This window comes from Arachis ipaensis, chromosome B09 (genome assembly GCF_000816755.2).
Source record: "Arachis ipaensis cultivar K30076 chromosome B09, Araip1.1, whole genome shotgun sequence".
Classification (NCBI taxonomy): domain Eukaryota; kingdom Viridiplantae; phylum Streptophyta; class Magnoliopsida; order Fabales; family Fabaceae; genus Arachis; species Arachis ipaensis.
Window position 1 is genome coordinate 63080233 of NC_029793.2, and position 19585 is coordinate 63099817.

General features: G+C 33.4%; 1 protein-coding gene across 1 annotated transcript; it reads right to left on the reverse strand.

The window, feature by feature from the left end:
• LOC107615566 (sulfite exporter TauE/SafE family protein 3-like) lies at window positions 18105–18994 on the reverse strand. The gene is made up of 3 exons (XM_021111462.1): window positions 18802–18994; window positions 18336–18536; window positions 18105–18248 (listed from the first exon to the last, which is right to left on the reverse strand). Exons 1-3 carry the CDS (start codon window positions 18956–18958, stop codon window positions 18133–18135), a joined length of 474 nt encoding a protein of 157 aa, XP_020967121.1. The 5' UTR covers window positions 18959–18994; the 3' UTR covers window positions 18105–18132.

A 19585-nucleotide genomic window follows, 5' to 3' on the forward strand; every position in this document is an offset into this window, starting at 1 on the left:
CTCACTATCTGTTCCTGGCGCCTGAACGCCAGAAATGTACCCATTTTGGGCGTTCAACGCTGGATTCTGCCCCATTTGGGCGTTCAACGCCAGATTCTTGCCCATTTCTGGCGTTGAACGCCAATCCTGCCTTGTTTCTGGCGCTGAACGCCAGTTTTGGGCATGGTCTGGGCGTTCTGCGCCAGCCTTCCACCCATTTTCTGGCGTTTTAGTGCCAGAATTATTTTTCCCTGGGCTCTTACTGTCCTCAGGTGAATCTTTGGTGGGTCGCTCATTTCTTGAATTTTTGATGCCTTGAGGTAGGGTATTTAATGTTTTCCCACTTCTTAATTGAACTGCTTGGCATTCTTCTGCTATTTGCCTTAACAGCTGCTGCTTTGTTTGCTTAAACTATTCGTCCATATGTATATTAGCTATCCTTGTCTCCTGTAACCTGTCTTTGAATTCAACTAGCTGCTTTGTTAGAAAATCTAATTACTGGTTGAATTCAGCAGCTTGTTTTACAGTACTGAATTCAGCAGTTACTGTTTTAACCTCTTCATTCATGGAAGGGTTGCTGCTTAGATTAGGAAGTTAGAAGAGATATTTTGAAATGATATTTTTGAATTTAGTGAGGAGAGAGAAAAACAATAAGATAGTACAAGATTTAAAATTTTTAGATCTAATGCTCCTTGTTTTTGAAAATTTTGGAGGGAAAAAACCAAGGAACACCAAACTTAAAAATTTTAAGATCAAGACACAAGGAAAACTCAAGAACACTTTGAAGCCTCACAAGAACACAAGAACATGAAGAAAGAACACCAAACTTAAAATTTTTAGAAAACCAAACCAAAATTTTCGAAAACCAAAGGGAAATCAACAAGAAAACACCTAACTTAAAGTTTGGCACAGGATTTAATAGAAAAATTATTTTTGAAAAAGGTTTTAAAAAATATGATAGCCAATTATCATGAACATAAACACCACGTTCTAATTAACTGAGCTATAAATTTAAAGTGTTTTAACAAGGGATAAATAATAAAAGACTCTAAACCAAAAAAAGAAAAATTTTTCCTAATCTAAGCAACAAAATAAACCGTTAGTTGTCCAAACGCGAACAATCCCCGGCAACGGCGCCAAAAACTTGGTGCACGAATTGTGAATCACACTTTTCACAACGCGTACCACTAACCAGCAAGTGCACTGGGTCGTCCAAGTAATACCTTACGTGAGTAAGGGTCGAATCCCACGGAGATTGTTGGTTTGAAGCAATCTATGGTTATCTTGTAAATCTTAGTCAGGAAGTCAATTATGTTTATCAGTTGAATTGTGAATAACTGAGAGAGCATAAATTAAAGGTTACTTGTTTTGCAGTAATGGAGAATATGTTGGAGTTTTGGAGATGCTTTATCTTCTGAATCTCTGCTTTCCTCTGTCTTCTGATTCACGCACGCACGTCCTCCTATGGCAAGCTGTGTGTTGGTGGATCACCATTGTCAATGGCTACCTTCCGTCCTCCCAGTGAAAACTACGCTCACGCGCTCTGTCACAGCACGGCTAATCACCGGTTGGTTCTCAATCCGGTTGGAATAGGATTTACTATACTTTTGCATCTGTCACTAACGCCCAGCAATCGCGAGTTTGAAGCTCATCACAGTCATTCATTCATTGAAGTAGCCTAGGGTTACAAAAATTGGATAAACTATGATGGATGATGCAGAGATCCACTTCTGGGGCCCACTTGGTGTGTGCTGGGGCCCACTGGGTGTGTACTGGAGCTGAGACTTAAGCAATTCACGTGCAGAGGCCATTTGTGGAGTTGAACGCCAGCTTTTATGCCAGTTTGGGCGTTCAACTCCAGCTTTTGATCCTTTTCTGGCGCTGGACGCCAGAATTGGGCAGAGGACTGGCGTTGAACGCCAGTTTACGTCGTCTATTCTTGTGCAAAGTATGGACTATTATATATTGCTGGAAAGCCCTGGATGTCTACTTTCCAACTCAATTGGAAGCACGCCATTTCGAGTTCTGTAGCTCCAGAAAATCCACTTTGAGTGCAGGGAGGTCAGAATCCAACAACATCAGCAGTCCTTTTTCAGCCTGAATCAGATTTTTGCTCAGCTCCTTCAATTTCAGCCAGAAAAATACCTGAAATTACAGAAAAACACACAACTCATAGTAAAGTCCAGAAATATGAATTTTCCCTAAAAACGAATAGAAATAGACTAAAAACTAACTAAAACATACTTAAAACTATATGAAATTATCCCCAAAAAGCGTATAAAATATCCGCTCATCATTAAACAAATGAGTAGTGTTACAAATAATGCCCACCAAGACCCTGTATACCTCTCAATTGCCTACCGACACAATTTGAGTATAACAAACTAATGACAGTTGGATCTGGGCTTAATAATTTATATACCTCTGTAGAACAAATTTAATTTCATTGTGCCAGGCCTTTGATTAGGAAAATAATTAGACTTGATGTCCAAATACATACCACGGAAATCCTTGAATATTTAGGAAATGGCTTCCAATTAAATAGCTTGATCCACCTTCCCATAGTTATCATTTGTAGTGTGTTATAAGATTTGTGGCAGTGTACCCAACTGGATCAAAACATCATAATTAGGGAGCACCTAAAATACATGTCATATTGAGTAAAATAGAAGACAAATGATTATTCAAAAAATACTAAGTTAAAGTTATAAATCAGTCTAGCTTAAATTCAAAAAAAATCTTATGGAACCCACACAACCATTCAAATCAAATGCCAGTATGGTTGAAAGATTTTGTTCAAAGTGATAGTTTTCATACTAGATAATATCAAACAAGACTAGATAAGAACAAAATATTATTCTACTACATTAATCAGGAGTCATGGGTTGCAACACTACTAAACGCAAAGAAATTCTACAATAGATAAGCTGCACATACTGTGAAAATCCATCAATAGTTAAGAAATAGCTTCCAAAGAAATAGCTTGATCCACCATCCCATAGTTGTTATTTGTTGTTTATTATAAGATTTGTGGCAGTATACCCAACTGGATCAAAACATCATAATTAGAGAGCACCCAAAATACATGTGATATTGAGTATAATAGAAGACAAACGATGATTGAAAAAAATACTAAGTTAAAGTTATAAACCGGTCGAGCTTAAATTCAAAAAAAAACTTCTTATGGAACCCACACAAACATTCAATTCAAATGCCAGCATGGTTGGAAGATTTTGTTCAAAGTGATAATTTTCCTACTAGATAATATAAAACAAGACTAGATTACAGCAAAATATTATTCTACTACGTTAATCAATAGCCATGGGTTGCATCACTACTAAACGCAAAAAAATTCTACAACAGATAAGCTGCACATACTGTGGAAATCCATGAATAGTTAGGAAATAGCTTCCAAAGATTCAGCTTGATCCACCATCCCATGGTTAGCAGTTGTAGTTTATTACAAGATTTGATTGAGTATATCCAACTAGAGAAAAACATCATAATTAGGGAGCACCCAAAATACATGTGAACATATGTATAATAAAAGACAAATGATGATTCTGACATAACAAAAAATACTAAGTTAAAGTTATAGGATCTGCCTCCTCTAAAATTATATAGTCACTTTAGAAAAAAACTGCAATATTAATCACTATTGGATTAAGATAGTGGGACTCACAAATAATAAATATTGTAAATTTAAAGATGATTAAAACATCACTTTACTACTTTACTAGCACCATTATTTTAGAGGTTCTTTTTTGAAATATATAAACCAATCGAGCTTAAATTCAAGAATATATATTCTTATGGAACCCACACAAATATTCAATTCAAATGCCAACATGGTTGGGAGATTGTATTCAAAGTTATAGTTATCATACTAGCTAATATCAAAGAAGATTAGATAAGAAAAAAATATAATTCTTAACACAAACATAGTTACATTCTATGTGTTTGTATGCCGAAACAGTCTTCTTCATTAATTAAGAATTATATCTAATTACCATGAAGTTTGCAACTAGAATTATAATTATAAGATATAACTACTAGCAAAATAACATGTATTATATGTAACAGATCGCCACGGTATACTTACATACATCTCAAACCAAATCTTTTTGGATCAGGTTCTGCCCATCTCGACAAGCTTTACCCCGAAGAGAGGATGGAGCGAGCTTCTATTAGAAATTAAAGTCCCTACCGATTCGGCTGGCTCCCACCATGTTCTCAAAGTGCAGTCATCCCACAGGGACACACTGACGTAGGAGATTGCAAGCCCTGTTATAGAAAAAAAGTAATAAAACTTCTGATTTTCTGAAACACTGACACCGCACTAAGAGATTTGTCAGCTCTCAACACTAAACACAACCCCATTATGTATTTGATAGAAGAAATTAGTTAAATGTGTTCAGTTGTAGTGGATTTAAAACCAGCAGTTAATCAATCGGAAATTGTGTCTCTAATATTTAACATGCTCATAATTGAAGACATAGTACCCGATGCCGATCTAGACGCTTCATGAAGATTGGATCAGTAGTCGATTCGACGGAAGGATTCAATCATATCCCATCGGCCATAGAAGCTGTTATCTATAGACTAATACTAAGTTAAAATTATAAACCGGTCGAGCTTAAATTAAAAAAAAAAGGATATTCTTATGGAACCTGCAAAAACATTCAATTCAAATGTCAGCATGGTTGAAAGATTTTATTCAAAGTGATAGTTTTCATACTAGATAATATCAAACAAGACTAGATAAGAGCAAAATATTATTCTACTACATTAATAAAGAGCCATGGGTTGCAACACTACTAAACGCAAAGAAATTCCACAATAGATAAGTTGCACATACCGTGAAAATTCATGAACAGTTAGGAAATAGCTTCCAATCATCCATCTTGATCAACCATCCCATAGATAGCAATGGTAGTTTGTTACAAGATTTAATTGAGTATACCCAGTTAGATCAAAACATCATAATCAAGAAGCACCTAAAATACATGTGAATATATGTATACTAACAGACAAATGATGAACTAAGTTAAAGTTATAAACCAATCGGGCTTAAATTCAAGAATATATATTCTTATCGAACTCGCACTAACAACCAATTCAAATTCCATCATGGTTGGGAGATTGTATTCAAAGTTATAGTTATCATACTAGCTAATATCAAAGAAGACTAGATAAGAAAAAAATTTAATCCTTAACACAGACATAGTTACTTTCTATGTGTTTGTATGCCTAAATGGTCTTCTTCATTAATTAGGAAATATATCTAATAGCAAACTACCATGAAGTTTCCAGCTACAATTATATGCGTAAGATTTAACTACTAGAAAAATAACATGTATTATATGTAACAGATGGCCGCGGTATACTTACATACATCTCGAACCAAATCTTTTTGGATCGGATTCTACCCATCTGGGCGACCTTTACCCCGAAGAGAAGATGGAGCGAGCTTCTCTTGGAAATTAAAGTCCCTACCCATTCGGCTAGCTCCCACCATGTTCTCAAAGTGCGGTCATCCCACATGGACACGCTAACGCAGGAGATTGCAATCCATGAAGCATAAAAAAGTAACAAAGCTTCTGATTTTCTTAAACACTGTCACCGCACCAAGAAAGTTGTCAGCTCTCAACGCCAAATACAACCCCATTATGTCTTTGATAGAAGAAATTTTTTAAATGTATTCAGTTGTAGTGGATTTAAAATCAGCAGTTAACCAATCGAAAATTATATCTCTAATATTTAACATGCTTTTAATTGAAGACATAGTACCTGATTTCGATCTAGACGTTTCATGAAGAATGGATCAGTAGTGGATTTGACGGAAGGATTCAATCATATTCCAACAGCCATAGAAATCATCATCTGTAGATTAACTAGATCCAAAAAACTCTGTGCCCCCGATATTGACTGTGTGAAGCAAAAGTGAGTTAAGCTACAACGCCAGACAAATTGAACCAGGAAGCCAGAAGCAGGTGGTGCCGGTAACCTTTTTCCATTGCTTTTGTTTTTGTGATGCCCATGGTTTTTTTCAGATTATTAGATTGATCCATCTGTGTGAAATATTTGGAGAAGACTGTTGTAGTTGGTGGGAGCGGGCGGGTTGCAATAAATTCAAATTTAATGAATAGATAAGAATTCAAATAACTTACTCTATGTGAAGTGGGCAACTATTTAATGAGACCATATAATTATAGGATAGATAACAGTTATATTATCTACTTAATATACTAAAACTTGGTTTTCCCCCAACTAATGAAGGTGAGGTGTCGATTTCTCGTGACTCCGTCTTCCCTCCAAAATGAACTTTTCTATTCTCTATTCTAAATTATTTTATAAGTACATGAATCTAAATTTGAGAGTCAACTCATAATTTTATATTTATTATTTTTCTTTTACTACTTCATAGAATAAGAATGTATTCTTCGTTTTTCATCGAAGTTGATCATTTTAAGCTACAATTTATAATTTTGATACACTATTAGTGTAAAGTAATTTTACACAAATATTCAATGACGTAATATCATATCATAAAAAATAACTATCTTTTATATTGATTGCATTCACCTAAATGATAATCCAAAAAAATAGACATACACTACAAGGTTTTTGTTGATTTGTGGCAGTTTTTTTTCTTATTTGTGGAGGTTTATAACCCCTACCAAATGATTTGTGAGAGTTTCTGCAAATAAAGATTAATTTAGTTAAAAAAATCATTGTCTCATATGTTTTCCTATTTATTTTTTTAATTTATTAAATTCAATCAATTATAATAAATTAATTATATCAACTAATTAATTCAATCAATTATTTCCTAATTTATTTTTTTTGAATTCAATAAATCAAATAAAATCAATTATACTAATTATTTGTATCAACTAACTGATTTGATTAATTTTTAAAAATATTTTTATTTAATTTATTTTATTTATTTAAATACATGAATTATAACTGATTAGTTATTTAATTTTATTATGATAAATATCAAATTTTATTCCGAATATAAAAATATAAAATTTTATTCCTTCCATTTTTATTTTATCACTATAAAATATATGCTAGAAGAAAATATCATTCATTTAGCAATTACTCTTTTATTAGGTAGCTTTTACAACAATTCTTTTTCTTCCTATGAGGCGTCATCACAAGAAGGCAACTATCGTGGAAACATACCACCACACACTCTTCAACACCCATGCTCATCATTCAGAGCAATATATGATATGTTATCCATGAACCATTTATAGACCATGGTGTTATCATGTATGCATAAATAAAAAAATTTCGTAATTAAGCTTAAGTCATTTACCTGTTTGTGTGGTATATTATAGTGTGAAATTACTTTCAATTTGTGTTGTGCAATGATATTATGGTTTAATTTAAGCTTTTGTTTTAGAACTGTGTTATGATTTTATCTCATCATTTTCTCTTAAATATCAAGTTGATGTATTTTTATTTATTATTATTGAAACGGATGTGATATAAAATTTGTAAAAAAAAAATAAAACCCTTACACTCAATTTATTTTATTGTAGTCTTTTAGCTCTTTTATTTCTTTTTATTTTCTTCTTATTCATTTTTTTAAATATCATATAATTTATTATAATTTATACCAATTAATTAATTATAATTCATTATATCAGTTAGTTTAATTCATTAATTTATAATATGCATGATAAAATAGATTATTTGTTACTTATACGTTTATTCTTCTAAAATCTAAATCTGAATAATTATATTTTTAGTTTTAGTTATGAACAAAATATTATTAATAATAAATGATAATTAACCACTCATACTTTTAATCAAAGTGTTTGGATGATTTTTATATTTATTAATATTAATTGTTGATTATTTTTCGTCAATAAATTGTATTATAATTTTATGTTAGTTCATAATTGATTAATGATTAATATTCATGAAGCTATGTTATTCTAAATTTTATATTTTATAAATATTTTATTTAAATGTATTTTAAACATAAAAATGTATTATTTTTAATAATATCATACTTTTACTTTTTTTAATTATTCTAAATGAATATTTTATCAAATACTAATTAAAGCCATCCTTCCATTTGCTTTTACTAATTTATTATCTAACTATTATATAAAATTAAAATCGTATTAATGAATTTAATATTAAAGTTAATTTAGCTTTTTATTTAGAGTATTTTTTAATTTTTTGAGTCTAATCAACCAAAACTATTCAATTATAAATAGTCACTTCTATCTTATTTTATATTATTAACTAATTAAAATTATTAAAATTTAATAATACAATTCTGTTTTATATTTTTATAATGTAATACTACATACATTAATAGTGAAATGACATAGTAAATTTTCATGTTTTGATATTAAATATAAAATTAATACGTACAAAAGTTTTTAATCTTTTAAATCAATACGAATCAGTGTAAATAATACTTATTTATGGCATAAACAAAGAAATACGGAATCTTAAATTTTGCATATAAAAATTTAGGAAGATGTTATATGTACAAATGAAATTGCATGGTATTATTTTTTTTAATGGTGTAGACCAACAACTCTAATTTTATTTCACTGTCAAATTAAAAAAAAATCGTAATTTTAAAGGTAGTCGGAAAAAAACAACAAAATTAATCAAAAAACTAGTTAACTTATATTATTCTATTAATTTATTAATATATTAAATTATTTTTATTTATATTAATATTAATTTTAAATATTTTAAAATAAAAAGTATAATTAATTATAATTTGCATCTTAAATTATGTTGAGTACATGATATTCTATTGTGCTGCTAAAAGTAAAAATAAGATAACAAATATAATTTTATCTCTTAATTCAATATATTTATTTATATTTTATACTTTTTTTACGATTAATTTTGTACGGTATTGGTATATTAAATAAAAATACCTGTTATAATAACAAAAAATAAAATAAAATTTCAATCAATAATTTTATATTCTTTACTTTTTTTTTTAGTTTTATTTTGGATTTTAATTTATTACTAAAAGGTAGTAAATTTCTATTGATAAGGTCCATGGGTTAGAATAAGTAAAATAATGTGATACCCACATTACAACATCCAATTGAAACAACCTAGGATTTAAAATGTTTATCTTTCTCTTTCTCGCCGTCTATTATATTATCAATTCTATTATATAAAAATCGATTTTTTACATTTAATGATAGAGTCAATGTAGCATGTTTCTGAGAGTCTTTCTTAATTTATTTTTTTAACTCATTAAATACAATTTATTATGATGCATTAATTATATCAACTAATTGATTTAATTAGATATTTAAGTATCACACAATTTAAAATTACGTATATTGATTTGATTTTTATGATATATAAATTTAAGGAATAAATTAAAATAATATAATTTATTACTTATTTAATTTGAATACAACAAATACAAACTTAATTTAGTCAAAAGTTTATTATTTTCTAATCTTCTATACATAAAAATGACAAAACAAAATCGTAAAAATAATCTTTTTATCATTTTTGCTATTTTAATTTTATTTTCTTTGCTTTTTTTATGTGTAATTTTATTTTACATTAACTTTGTGTATTTAATAACAAAATATACTCATATTAATTCTATCATATAATAATATATTTTTCTCCTATGTTAATCAAAGAATTTCAATAGTTATCAACTAAATCTAATAAAATGACTGAGAAGTGAGAACTACAATAAGTTAAACCCAGGTTCAAAATGTTGAAACGAAGGAAAGAAAACAGTGGATATATGATTAGAGAAAAATATATAATAACGAGAAATATACTAAAATTGGATTTTTCCTCCAACTAATAAAAGTGATGTGTCAATTCCTCATGAATTCATTTTTTCTCTAAAATGAAATCACTATTTTCTCTTCTAAATTTATTTTAGAAAAATATCTTTATTATAATTATATTACAATTAACATTTAACGAATAATGCATAATTATTAATTTAGGAAAATATCTTTATTATAATTATATAAAATTAATATTTAATATATTATCAACTAATAAAAGTGAAGTGTCAATTTCTCATGAATTTATTTTTCCTTCAAAATGAAAGCACTATTCTCTCTTCTAAATTTATTTTAGAAAAATATCTTTATTATAATTATATTATAATATTACAATTATATTACAAGTAGCATTTAATGAATAATGCATAATTATAGTAATTTAGAAAAATAAAATAAAGTCCAGTAATTTATCTTTCGACTGCACACGTATGTTGTAATACCCGGTCTAACCGAAATTTAGTAAATAATAAGTTAAATAGGAGCGAATATGGTTGAAATATTTGGCAATTGGAATTTGATAATTTAAATACGATATTTGGATTCAGTGAATTTTTTCGAGTCGAAAAATATAGTTTTCTGCGTAAGAGTGTGCAGTGGAATTTTGACCGGCAGTACCGGCTGAGATCTGTCTGGTACTACAACTGAGGAAATTGATTATGGGTAAATAAGATTAAGAAATGAGGAATTATAATTAGGGAAGGTAGAAATATTTAAAGTGCGATTTAGAGCGCTAATCTTAAAGGTTTTGGCTCAAAATTGGGCCAATGGGCAAAAATAAGTGAACCGGGCCTAAGTGGGCCTAAGACCCAACATATATAAACATTAGTTAGAAATTGGATCCGGGATGTCCATGCCGTTTGAAGAACGGGTAAAAAATGATTTAAAATGAGAAAGTTATGTCCGTCGGAAGATTGGGGGTTGAATCTGTAAATTCTGCAGCTTTTAACTTAGAAAATTTTTAGCAGAATGACCCTCCACGCGTAGGCGCACTTGGCGCGTACGCGTCGTTCTTCAAGAAGGAACTATCCGCGCGTGCGCGTGGTGTGCGCGGGCGCGTTGATGCGCTGCACCAAATGCCCAGCTATTTTCCCGAGAGTTGTGCCAGTTTTGTGCCTGGGGCGCAAGAGCACCCACGCGTACGCGTGGCTGACGCTTGCGCGTCGTTTGGCTATTTTTCAACCCGCGCGTATGACGCTTGCGCGTCGATGAGTTTTGTGGCCATCCACGTGTGCGCGTGGAGTGCGCGTACGCGTGGCTCTGTTTTCATGCCAAAGTTGACTTTTGAGTTTTAAAAGCCAAATCTCATACTTCTAAGCCTCCGATCTCACCTCTTATGTATTAAATCATTCTGATATGCCTAGCAATGAGCTAGGGGATGTGGTAACTTGCGAGTGAAGCAAGGGGAAAAGTTATGATCAATGATGATCAAAGATGATTATATGAGATATGGAGGATGACGGTGGAAGTACCGTGTATGCCATGAGCCGGAGGGCTATATTTATTGATAAATGGCCCGTTCTTGATTGGACCATGATCCGAATGGCTGAGTTATTGCCGGGTTACGGCAAAGCCATTATTGTTTATGGCTGAGTATGAATGCATATATGATTAATGAATGAATATGTTAAATGGATAATAATGAAAAAATATTGAAATGTGATGTGCGACACCGGGTAGTAGGCAGTGGCGTTGTCCACTTGCTCCGGGTATGAGACGGAAAAGGAGGATTATGATAAACGAGTTTAATCGTGGGGTTTTGAATAAATGTGTATTTGTGATACCTGGGTAGTAGAGGCAGAACAACTGGTGATGGTTTTGCTTATGATTCTGAGTCTGATTCGTGGAAGAGTCAGCGAGTTGGGAAACATGTGAAACATGAATTGAATTTAGCACTCCCTTATGACAGTTGCCTATTCATGGATTAGCGAGAACCTAGGATGAATAATTGGTAAAGAAGTTTAGGATGCTTAGTGAATTTTTGTTGCAGTACATTGAATTTATTTGGCACTTTTACCGTACTGGGAACCCATGGGCCCGGGGTTCTCATTCCGTATATATCTCTTGTTTTTCAGATACAGGTCCAGATGCTCAGAAGTGAGTTGTGGGTCGTCTGAGAGACGGTGAAGATCTTTATTTTCTCTACTTTGTGTTTTGATTAGAATCTCTCCACCTTTGTTTTGGAAAGTTTATATTATGTATTGAACTCTTTGAATTTGCCTATAGAGGCTCTCATGTTTTCTTCGGGAGAGATTAGAATATACTGTTGTCAATTAATTTCATAATGTACTCTAGCCGACCTAAACTTCGCGGGTCGCGACTAGTAGCTACTTACTTATGTTATATATATCTATCTGTTATCTATCTCTTAATCTCCTCTACGCCTTGTCCGTATATTGTTTTCGGCTTCACGGTTTATCTTTTGTTGTCGAAACGTGAGAGATATGTCTTCGCGATTTTATTTCTACTCTTTTCAAGCTTCTCGATTAATAATCCTTTCGAAATTACCTATATTTATTTATTAAAAATCCACCTGAGAGTCGTACCACCGTAATATCATTGACTTATGACTCGAGCATAAGGATTTGAATATTAGGGTGTTACAATTATGGTATCAGAGCAGTTCGTCCTCGTGAGCCTGAGGGATGGAACTGCTTATGCTTCAATGCATACTCTGAGTTTGTGCCTGTGCTAGTTAGGGTATCTAATCGATACGTCTAGCATGAAGTCCATGAGTGTACCTTTGGTACTTTGAAGCACTATACTTCCGATATTGAGACTGATCAACTTGATATCGATTGTTTGGTGTGTATAGGAACCAGATGGCACCTCGTGGACCTGGTCGGGGACGTGAAAGAGATCGTACTAATACGCAGGAACCGGAAATCAACCCGAATAACCCGGTAAACCTTATGGCGGCGTTGGAGAATATGGCTACTGCTATGCAGGCCACTACGGAGGCTCTTGGGCAACAGATGAACAATAATGGCAATGACGGAAGGGAAGCTCAGGGCCCGATGACACTGGCAACCTTCTTAAAGGTTAATCCACCTAAGTTCAAGGGAACCACCAATCTGACTGAAGCTGATACTTGGTTTCAGGCCATGGAGCGAGCACTGCAAGCGCAATTGGTGCCTGAAGAGCAGCGTGTTGAATTCACTACCTATCTACTCACGGGGGAAGCATCGCATTAGTGGCAAGGGGCTCGACGTCTCCTGCAACAGGGGAATGATCATATCACTTGGGATGCCTTCCAGGTGGAATTCTATAAGAAGTACTTTCCGAATTCCGCCAGGACAACCAAGGAATTGGAGTTACTGCAGCTAAAGCAAGGTACTATGTCCATATCTGAGTATACAGACAAATTTGAGGAGCTATTCAGGTTTTTCCGCATGTGTCAAGGAGCTCCGGGAGACTTCGAGGAATGGAAATGCATTAAGTATGAAGGAGGGCTCCGGAGCGACATCTTAAGTTCAGTGGGACCAATGGAGATCCGAACTTTTTCAGAGTTAGTGAATAAGAGCAGAATTGCTGAAGAGTGTGTGAAAAGGAGGGTTGCAGAGAAGGGAAGTCATAGAGAGCACAACCAAGGATTCGCATCAAGGGGTCGAGAGTTTAAGGAGAGAGGATACGTACAACACTTTCCCCAAGGACAGAATAACTTTGCGACGAGTAAGGAGTCCCAAAGGAATGGTAAGGGAAAACGGGCAGCGGCTGCTTCTGATATTTCAAGCGGTCAGAGATGTGGAAGTCATCACCCAAATAGGCCGTGCCGATTGGGGTTAGGTGTATGTTACAAGTGCGGGTTACCAGGGCATGTATCAAGAAATTGCCAACAAGGAGAGAGTCAGGATGCGGGCCGATTGCGACAGTAAGATTGAGGTAATTGCCTTAATACAAATGGATAAATGCCTGTGATGTAAATGACTTTCTGTTGAGAATGATGTGTTGTGTTTGTTATGTAATTGGTTGATTTCTGGATTTTTGGTGAAATGGATTGAACTCGTGACTTTTAGTTCCTTTGATTTAAATAGATAAGGGATGGTCCTAAATGATGGATTTGGAAATGTTAATTCGAATTGTCGGTCAAGTTAAGTGGTGATTTAGTACTTGAGGAAATAAGTGATGGAACTAATACTTGACGAGAAATCAAGGTGGCATAGTGGAAGCTTGCTAAAGCGTTAGCATAGTATGGTAATAATAAGAAAAAGTAGAGCATGATTGGAAATGCTTTATGCTTTGAGTACTTAAAATTTTAGTGAGCTTATGCAGATAATGATTCTAGGTAATTGGAATTAATTGCGGCTGTGAGCCTTGATGGTTCTGAAACGGATGAGGAAATTATCATTAATGCATAATTGGATTTAGATGATGAGAGAGTGCGAGTTGTCGTGTTTGAGAGATGAGTACCATGATGTTTGGTCATAGTGACCTTGGAATTAGATTGAGATTTATAATGATTGGTTTTGAAAGACGAATGTGAAAGCCACTAAATTGAAATACAGATGCAGTACTGAGATTGGTTTGAGGGAGCCCGTGACGGGTGGTAAACTCCAATTTTTGGGGAGGTACTGTTGAAAATTTTTCTCCAAAAAAATTTGAAAGAGTGCTGGTTATGGTTTTGAGGATAATTTTTTTATATGAGTAACTTTAACGAAAGAGATGTGTCTCGAATGCTTTTATAGATTATTAAAGGAAAGCGGATTCTCATGATTTTTGTTAAATTGTTATTTCAAACTCATTTGCTTTCTAGAAATGAAAGGAGTTTTTGATTTATGAGTCAGAGACTTTATAACAGTAAGTCATGTAGAAATTCGAAGGTTTGAGAATAAGAAAGTAAGTTTGGAGGTTATGCTTGGAGTTTAGCTGTGATTAGTGGTAATTGGCTTGGCAGAGGGAGAGGATAGTGATGGATGGAATTTTCGAGGGCAAAAATTTCTGTTAGGGGGGGAGAATGTAATACCCGGTCTAACCGAAATTAATTAAATAATAAGTTTGGCATGTTTTGGTTGATTTTGAAAAGAGTTGAAAATGGCTTGTTTTGAAAATGGCACCTAGTGGTTTTATATGAAAACATGGTTTTTGGGCATACTTTGACGGGACATAACTTGGACTACAGATCTCTGTTTTGTACCAAATCTGTTTAGAAATGAAATTGGATCCGGGATGTCCATGCCGTTTGAAAAACGGGTGAAAAATGATTTAAAATGAGAAAGTTATGTCCGTCGGAAGATTGGGGGTTGAATTTGTAAATTCTGCAGCTTTTAACTTAGAAAATTTTTAGCAGAATGACCCTCCACGCGTAGGCGCACTTGGCGCATACGCGTCGTTCTTCAAGAAGGCACTATCCACGCGTGTGCGTGGTGTGCGCGGGCGCGTCGATGCGCTGCACCAAATGCCCAGCTATTTTCCCGAGAGTTGTGCCAGAGTTGTGCCAGTTTTGTGCCTGGGGCGCAAGAGCACCCACGCGTACGCGTGGCTGACGCTTGCGCGTCGTTTGGCTATTTTTCAACCCGCGCGTCCGCGCGTCGATGAGTTTTGTGGCCATCCACGCGTGCGCGTGGAGTGCGCGTACGCGTGGCCCTGTTTTCATGCCAAAATTGACTTTTGAGTTTTAAAAGCCAAATTTCATACTTCTAAGCCTCCGATCTCACCTCTTATGTATTAAATCATTCTGATATGCCTAGCAATGAGCTAGGGGATGTGGTAACTTGCGAGTGAAGCAAGGGGAAAAGTTATGATCAATGATGATCAAAGATGATTATATGAGATATGGAGGATGACGGTAGAAGTACCGTGTATGCCATGAGCTGATTTTATTTCTACTCTTTTCAGGCTTCTCGATTAATAATCCTTTCGAAATTACCTATATTTATTTATTAAAAATCCACCTGAGAGTCGTACCACCGTAATATCATTGACTTATGACTCGAGCATAAGGATTTGAATATTAGGGTGTTACATATCAGAGCCAGAACCCGGATCGATGTGCCAGCGAGGGCGCTGGGCTCCCTTAGGGGGGTGGATTGTAAGGCCCACATCGGTTGGAGAGGGGAACGAAGCATGCCTTATAAGGGTGTGGATACCTCTCCCTAGCATGACGCGTTTTGACGAGTGAGTGTGGGGGGCTTAGGCTATCATCCCTATCGTCAAAGGCAAAACCGTGAGGCCTTGTGTGCCAAAGCGGACAATATCGTGCTAGCGGGTGGTCTGGGCTGTTACATATGTAGAATAACTTTTAAGAAGGAGTCACGTATAGTAAATACGGTCGATGATTGTAAAACTGTATACTAACATTGATATAATATTATTTTAGGTATATGTTTTGTAGGTATCAAAGAAAAGTGTTGAGTTATTTTTTAGTGGGTTTAAATTATTTATTGTTTATTAGGCTGCGTTTGTTTTCAAAGACAGGACAGAACATGACACTGAGACAGAGACAATAGGATGGAGACACTAAAAATTTTTGTTTGTGTATTGTGTTTGGATACGATGTACAAGACACTAATGTAATGTCTAGTATTATGTTTGGATACACATGGACAAGATTAAAATATTATATGAAATGACTAAAATAACCATTGATTCTAAATTTTCTACGTTAAGTATAAACTAATTTAATAGAGAATGAGAATACGTAGAGTACAGACGAAACTTGAAAAAATATTTGAAGAGACCAAAAATTTTAATAAAAAATATATAATAATATTTATATTAAAATAAAAATTATAAATATATTTATTTTATTTTTAAATTTATTATTAATATGTAGGAATACATATGGTTAAGACCACTGGACAATCAAGAACCATCAAATCATATTAACAGAAGTAGATAACTGCTTCGAAGTAAGAAGATGCGAGGGTAGGGAAGAGAAAATGAATGGAGTTGAATTATACAATTTCTTAGACCAAGAACAACTACTATGAGAATTGTATAGTTGCTCAACAAAGACTCTTCAAATAGAAGCCTTAAAATATAATCAATATAAAATTTCTTTTGGACTTATTTATATATTTTATATGTTTTTTTTTAATTTGTCTTATATTAAAAAAAGACAAACTGAACACTAGTTCTAAATATGTGCAAAACTGTTGAACCATTAAACATCTGATAAACTAGTACGATGTAAAGAGACATCAGGAATATCAACTAAAGTCATAAAAACTGGGGCATGATCAGATCCTTCCAGCTTAATGCTCCATCCTCCTTTCCACCTGTGTGCACTGAGCATATCATAAAGTTAAAAGTTATATTCTAGTGTCAAGAAAGGCATACAACACTAATCTTGATCATATGATACAGCTCATTTCCATTCTTTTATTTGTTTAAAGATCATCTCTTTGGACAAACTGAAACAATCCCTTTTATTCAAAGTTCTAGGAATTTCAAGGCCATACTTGAACAAACATTGTTTGAGTATGAATTGAAGAATGAAATAAAATTAAAGCCCAGTCAACAAAGTTTGATCTTATGGAATTGATTGGAGAAAAAAAAAAGGCATAAACACCATTAACAAAATTAACTACATATATCAAGATAATATACCTCAAAAAAAAATTTATCATAGTATTAACAACATCCAGGAGCCTTTCACAATAATCTTCCTTTATGTTTCCGCATTTTTAAGCTTGGAAATTCTGTAAATAAATCAAATAAACTAAATATTAAATATCTGCATATCTAAATTTGTATCCTGTAACAGTAAAGGCTTAGAGTGGTACCTTCTCAGCGCAATACCTTCAAGCTCATTTAGTAAAGGCTTAGAGAGGTATCTTTTATTTTCACAAAATTCTAAAAATAGAAAATACTAAAAATGAAAACACAAACCAAACACACTTAATTTTCTTTGCAGGGAACAAAAAAATAGTGATCATCAATCCTATATAAAGAAAAAGGTGGTGCTACTTGATAACATCATGAATCTAAAAGGAAGTTAAAAACAGAATATCAGTATGAGTTAACTTACTAGCGTCCTTTCTGGCTCCGACACACTATTCAGTCTCTCAATTACACTATCATCAGCCAAAGATATCTCATCAACAAGAAAAAGATCACCCCTTCTCATTGCTTTTACAAGGGGACCATCCTGCCATTCAAATATGCTACAAATGACTTGGATTAAGAAAAACGGGTACAGAAAATAAAACTATTGCAGAAAATAATGTGTTAAAAAAGATCTCCTAGTAAGGACCATGCATTATGTTAAAAAATCAGTTTGACTTTTCTTCTCCATTGCATCTGAGTCCTGCATCCATTATTAAGACTTTCAGCACTTGTACAATTTGTACTGCATATGGTGAGTGTTTGTAATAAACAGATTTACTAACAATAATTAAAATGAGGAGCACTGAAAACTATATATGAAGACAAATTTTAATGAGACCTTTTTCATTATGGTTTCCTTCTTCCAAGTTTCCACACCCTTAAAGAATGCCTTGGTTGATGTCACTGCAAAAAACCACATCAAAGATCAGTAAGAACTGTAAGAAAGAGGTGAAAGCCTACATTTTAGTCAATGTTAAGATTCATCATTACCTACAAAGATAACAATAAGCAGTATAATGACCATCCAATCAGGGAAAAGAACATTGAAGGTCACTACAATGCTGATTCCAAGCATCAGCATTGGTTGAATGAGAAGTGCCAAATCATAGTCAATTATAAGCATATCTAATGTTGGATGCCTTAGTCTAAGGTTGTAGTAAACAGTTGACAAAGTTGCTCCCATGATCATACCTGAAAACAAAAACAAAATTGGCTTATAATTGAAGATAACTGGACTCATGGGAATTGCAATTCTTTTATTTGAAATGTAAAACTAGGATAATACACAAGTTTTATTATTCTCTTCCTGCAACTACTAAAATAACTCATTAAAAATTTTCTTTGAGCCAAATCAGCTAGTACACCTAAACACTATCTGGCATAAACAAACTCAAATGAGAAATTTATAGCAGAATGGTGATCATCAAATTTATTATTATGTGTGCTTTTGTCTTACATTTTGAGATAGCAGTTGATGATTTTGGATCAAAATCAATGATGAGACTAAGCATGGGAACAAATATGCCACCTCCACCAACACCACCTATGCTTCCAAATGCAGCTCCACAAAATCCAATAAAGCTACCAAGCACAATTCTCCACCCAAATTCCATATCATGCACATATTATAATAAATATATATTAACATCCATTTATAAACTTCCCCGACACAGAATAACAATAATAATAATAGTAATTATAATACAATAGAAAAAATGAACTTTACATCAACACATCAGCAAGAACAATAAATTCAATAGAACTTGTATACCAATCACTACTCACCATGAGACTTGGGCAAGGAAAACCATTTGATGAGAAAAACTACAGCCAAAAAAAGAATTCAATAAGCCATTAATTTGCAGCAACAAATACATATATGGACAAACGATACTAATTTCTAACCTTATTGGCAGCTGAGACAAGTCCGAAGTAGCTTATTGCTTATTGCTTATCAAACATTTATGTGAGTAACTTCTATTCTATTTTATTTTATTTATCTAATCACTAACACAAGTTGCATTAAAGACTTTACACCCACGCCATCACCAAGTTTCTGACTAGCTACTCGGAACTCTTCCATAGATTTCTCAGGGTTTATCTGCCCCAAAAAAAGATTCAATAGAATGCGAGAAACAGTTTCACAAATAGAAACATATGAGCACTATTAGTTTAATATTCAATTCTTTTTCAATCAAAATGAGTACCTCGAGAGCATATAATGGTGACTCCACTCCTTC

Coding starts and splice junctions, on each gene's coding strand:
- LOC107615566 (XM_021111462.1), bottom strand. CDS start 18,958: ATGGAATTTGGGTGGAGAATTGTGCTTGGTAGCTTTATTGGATTTTGT. Junction 18,537..18,801: donor ATCAACTGCTATCTCAAAAT/GTAAGACAAAAG, acceptor TTTTGTTTTCAG/GTATGATCATGGGAGCAACT. Junction 18,249..18,335: donor GCTTATTGTTATCTTTGTAG/GTAATGATGAAT, acceptor GGTTTTTTGCAG/TGACATCAACCAAGGCATTC.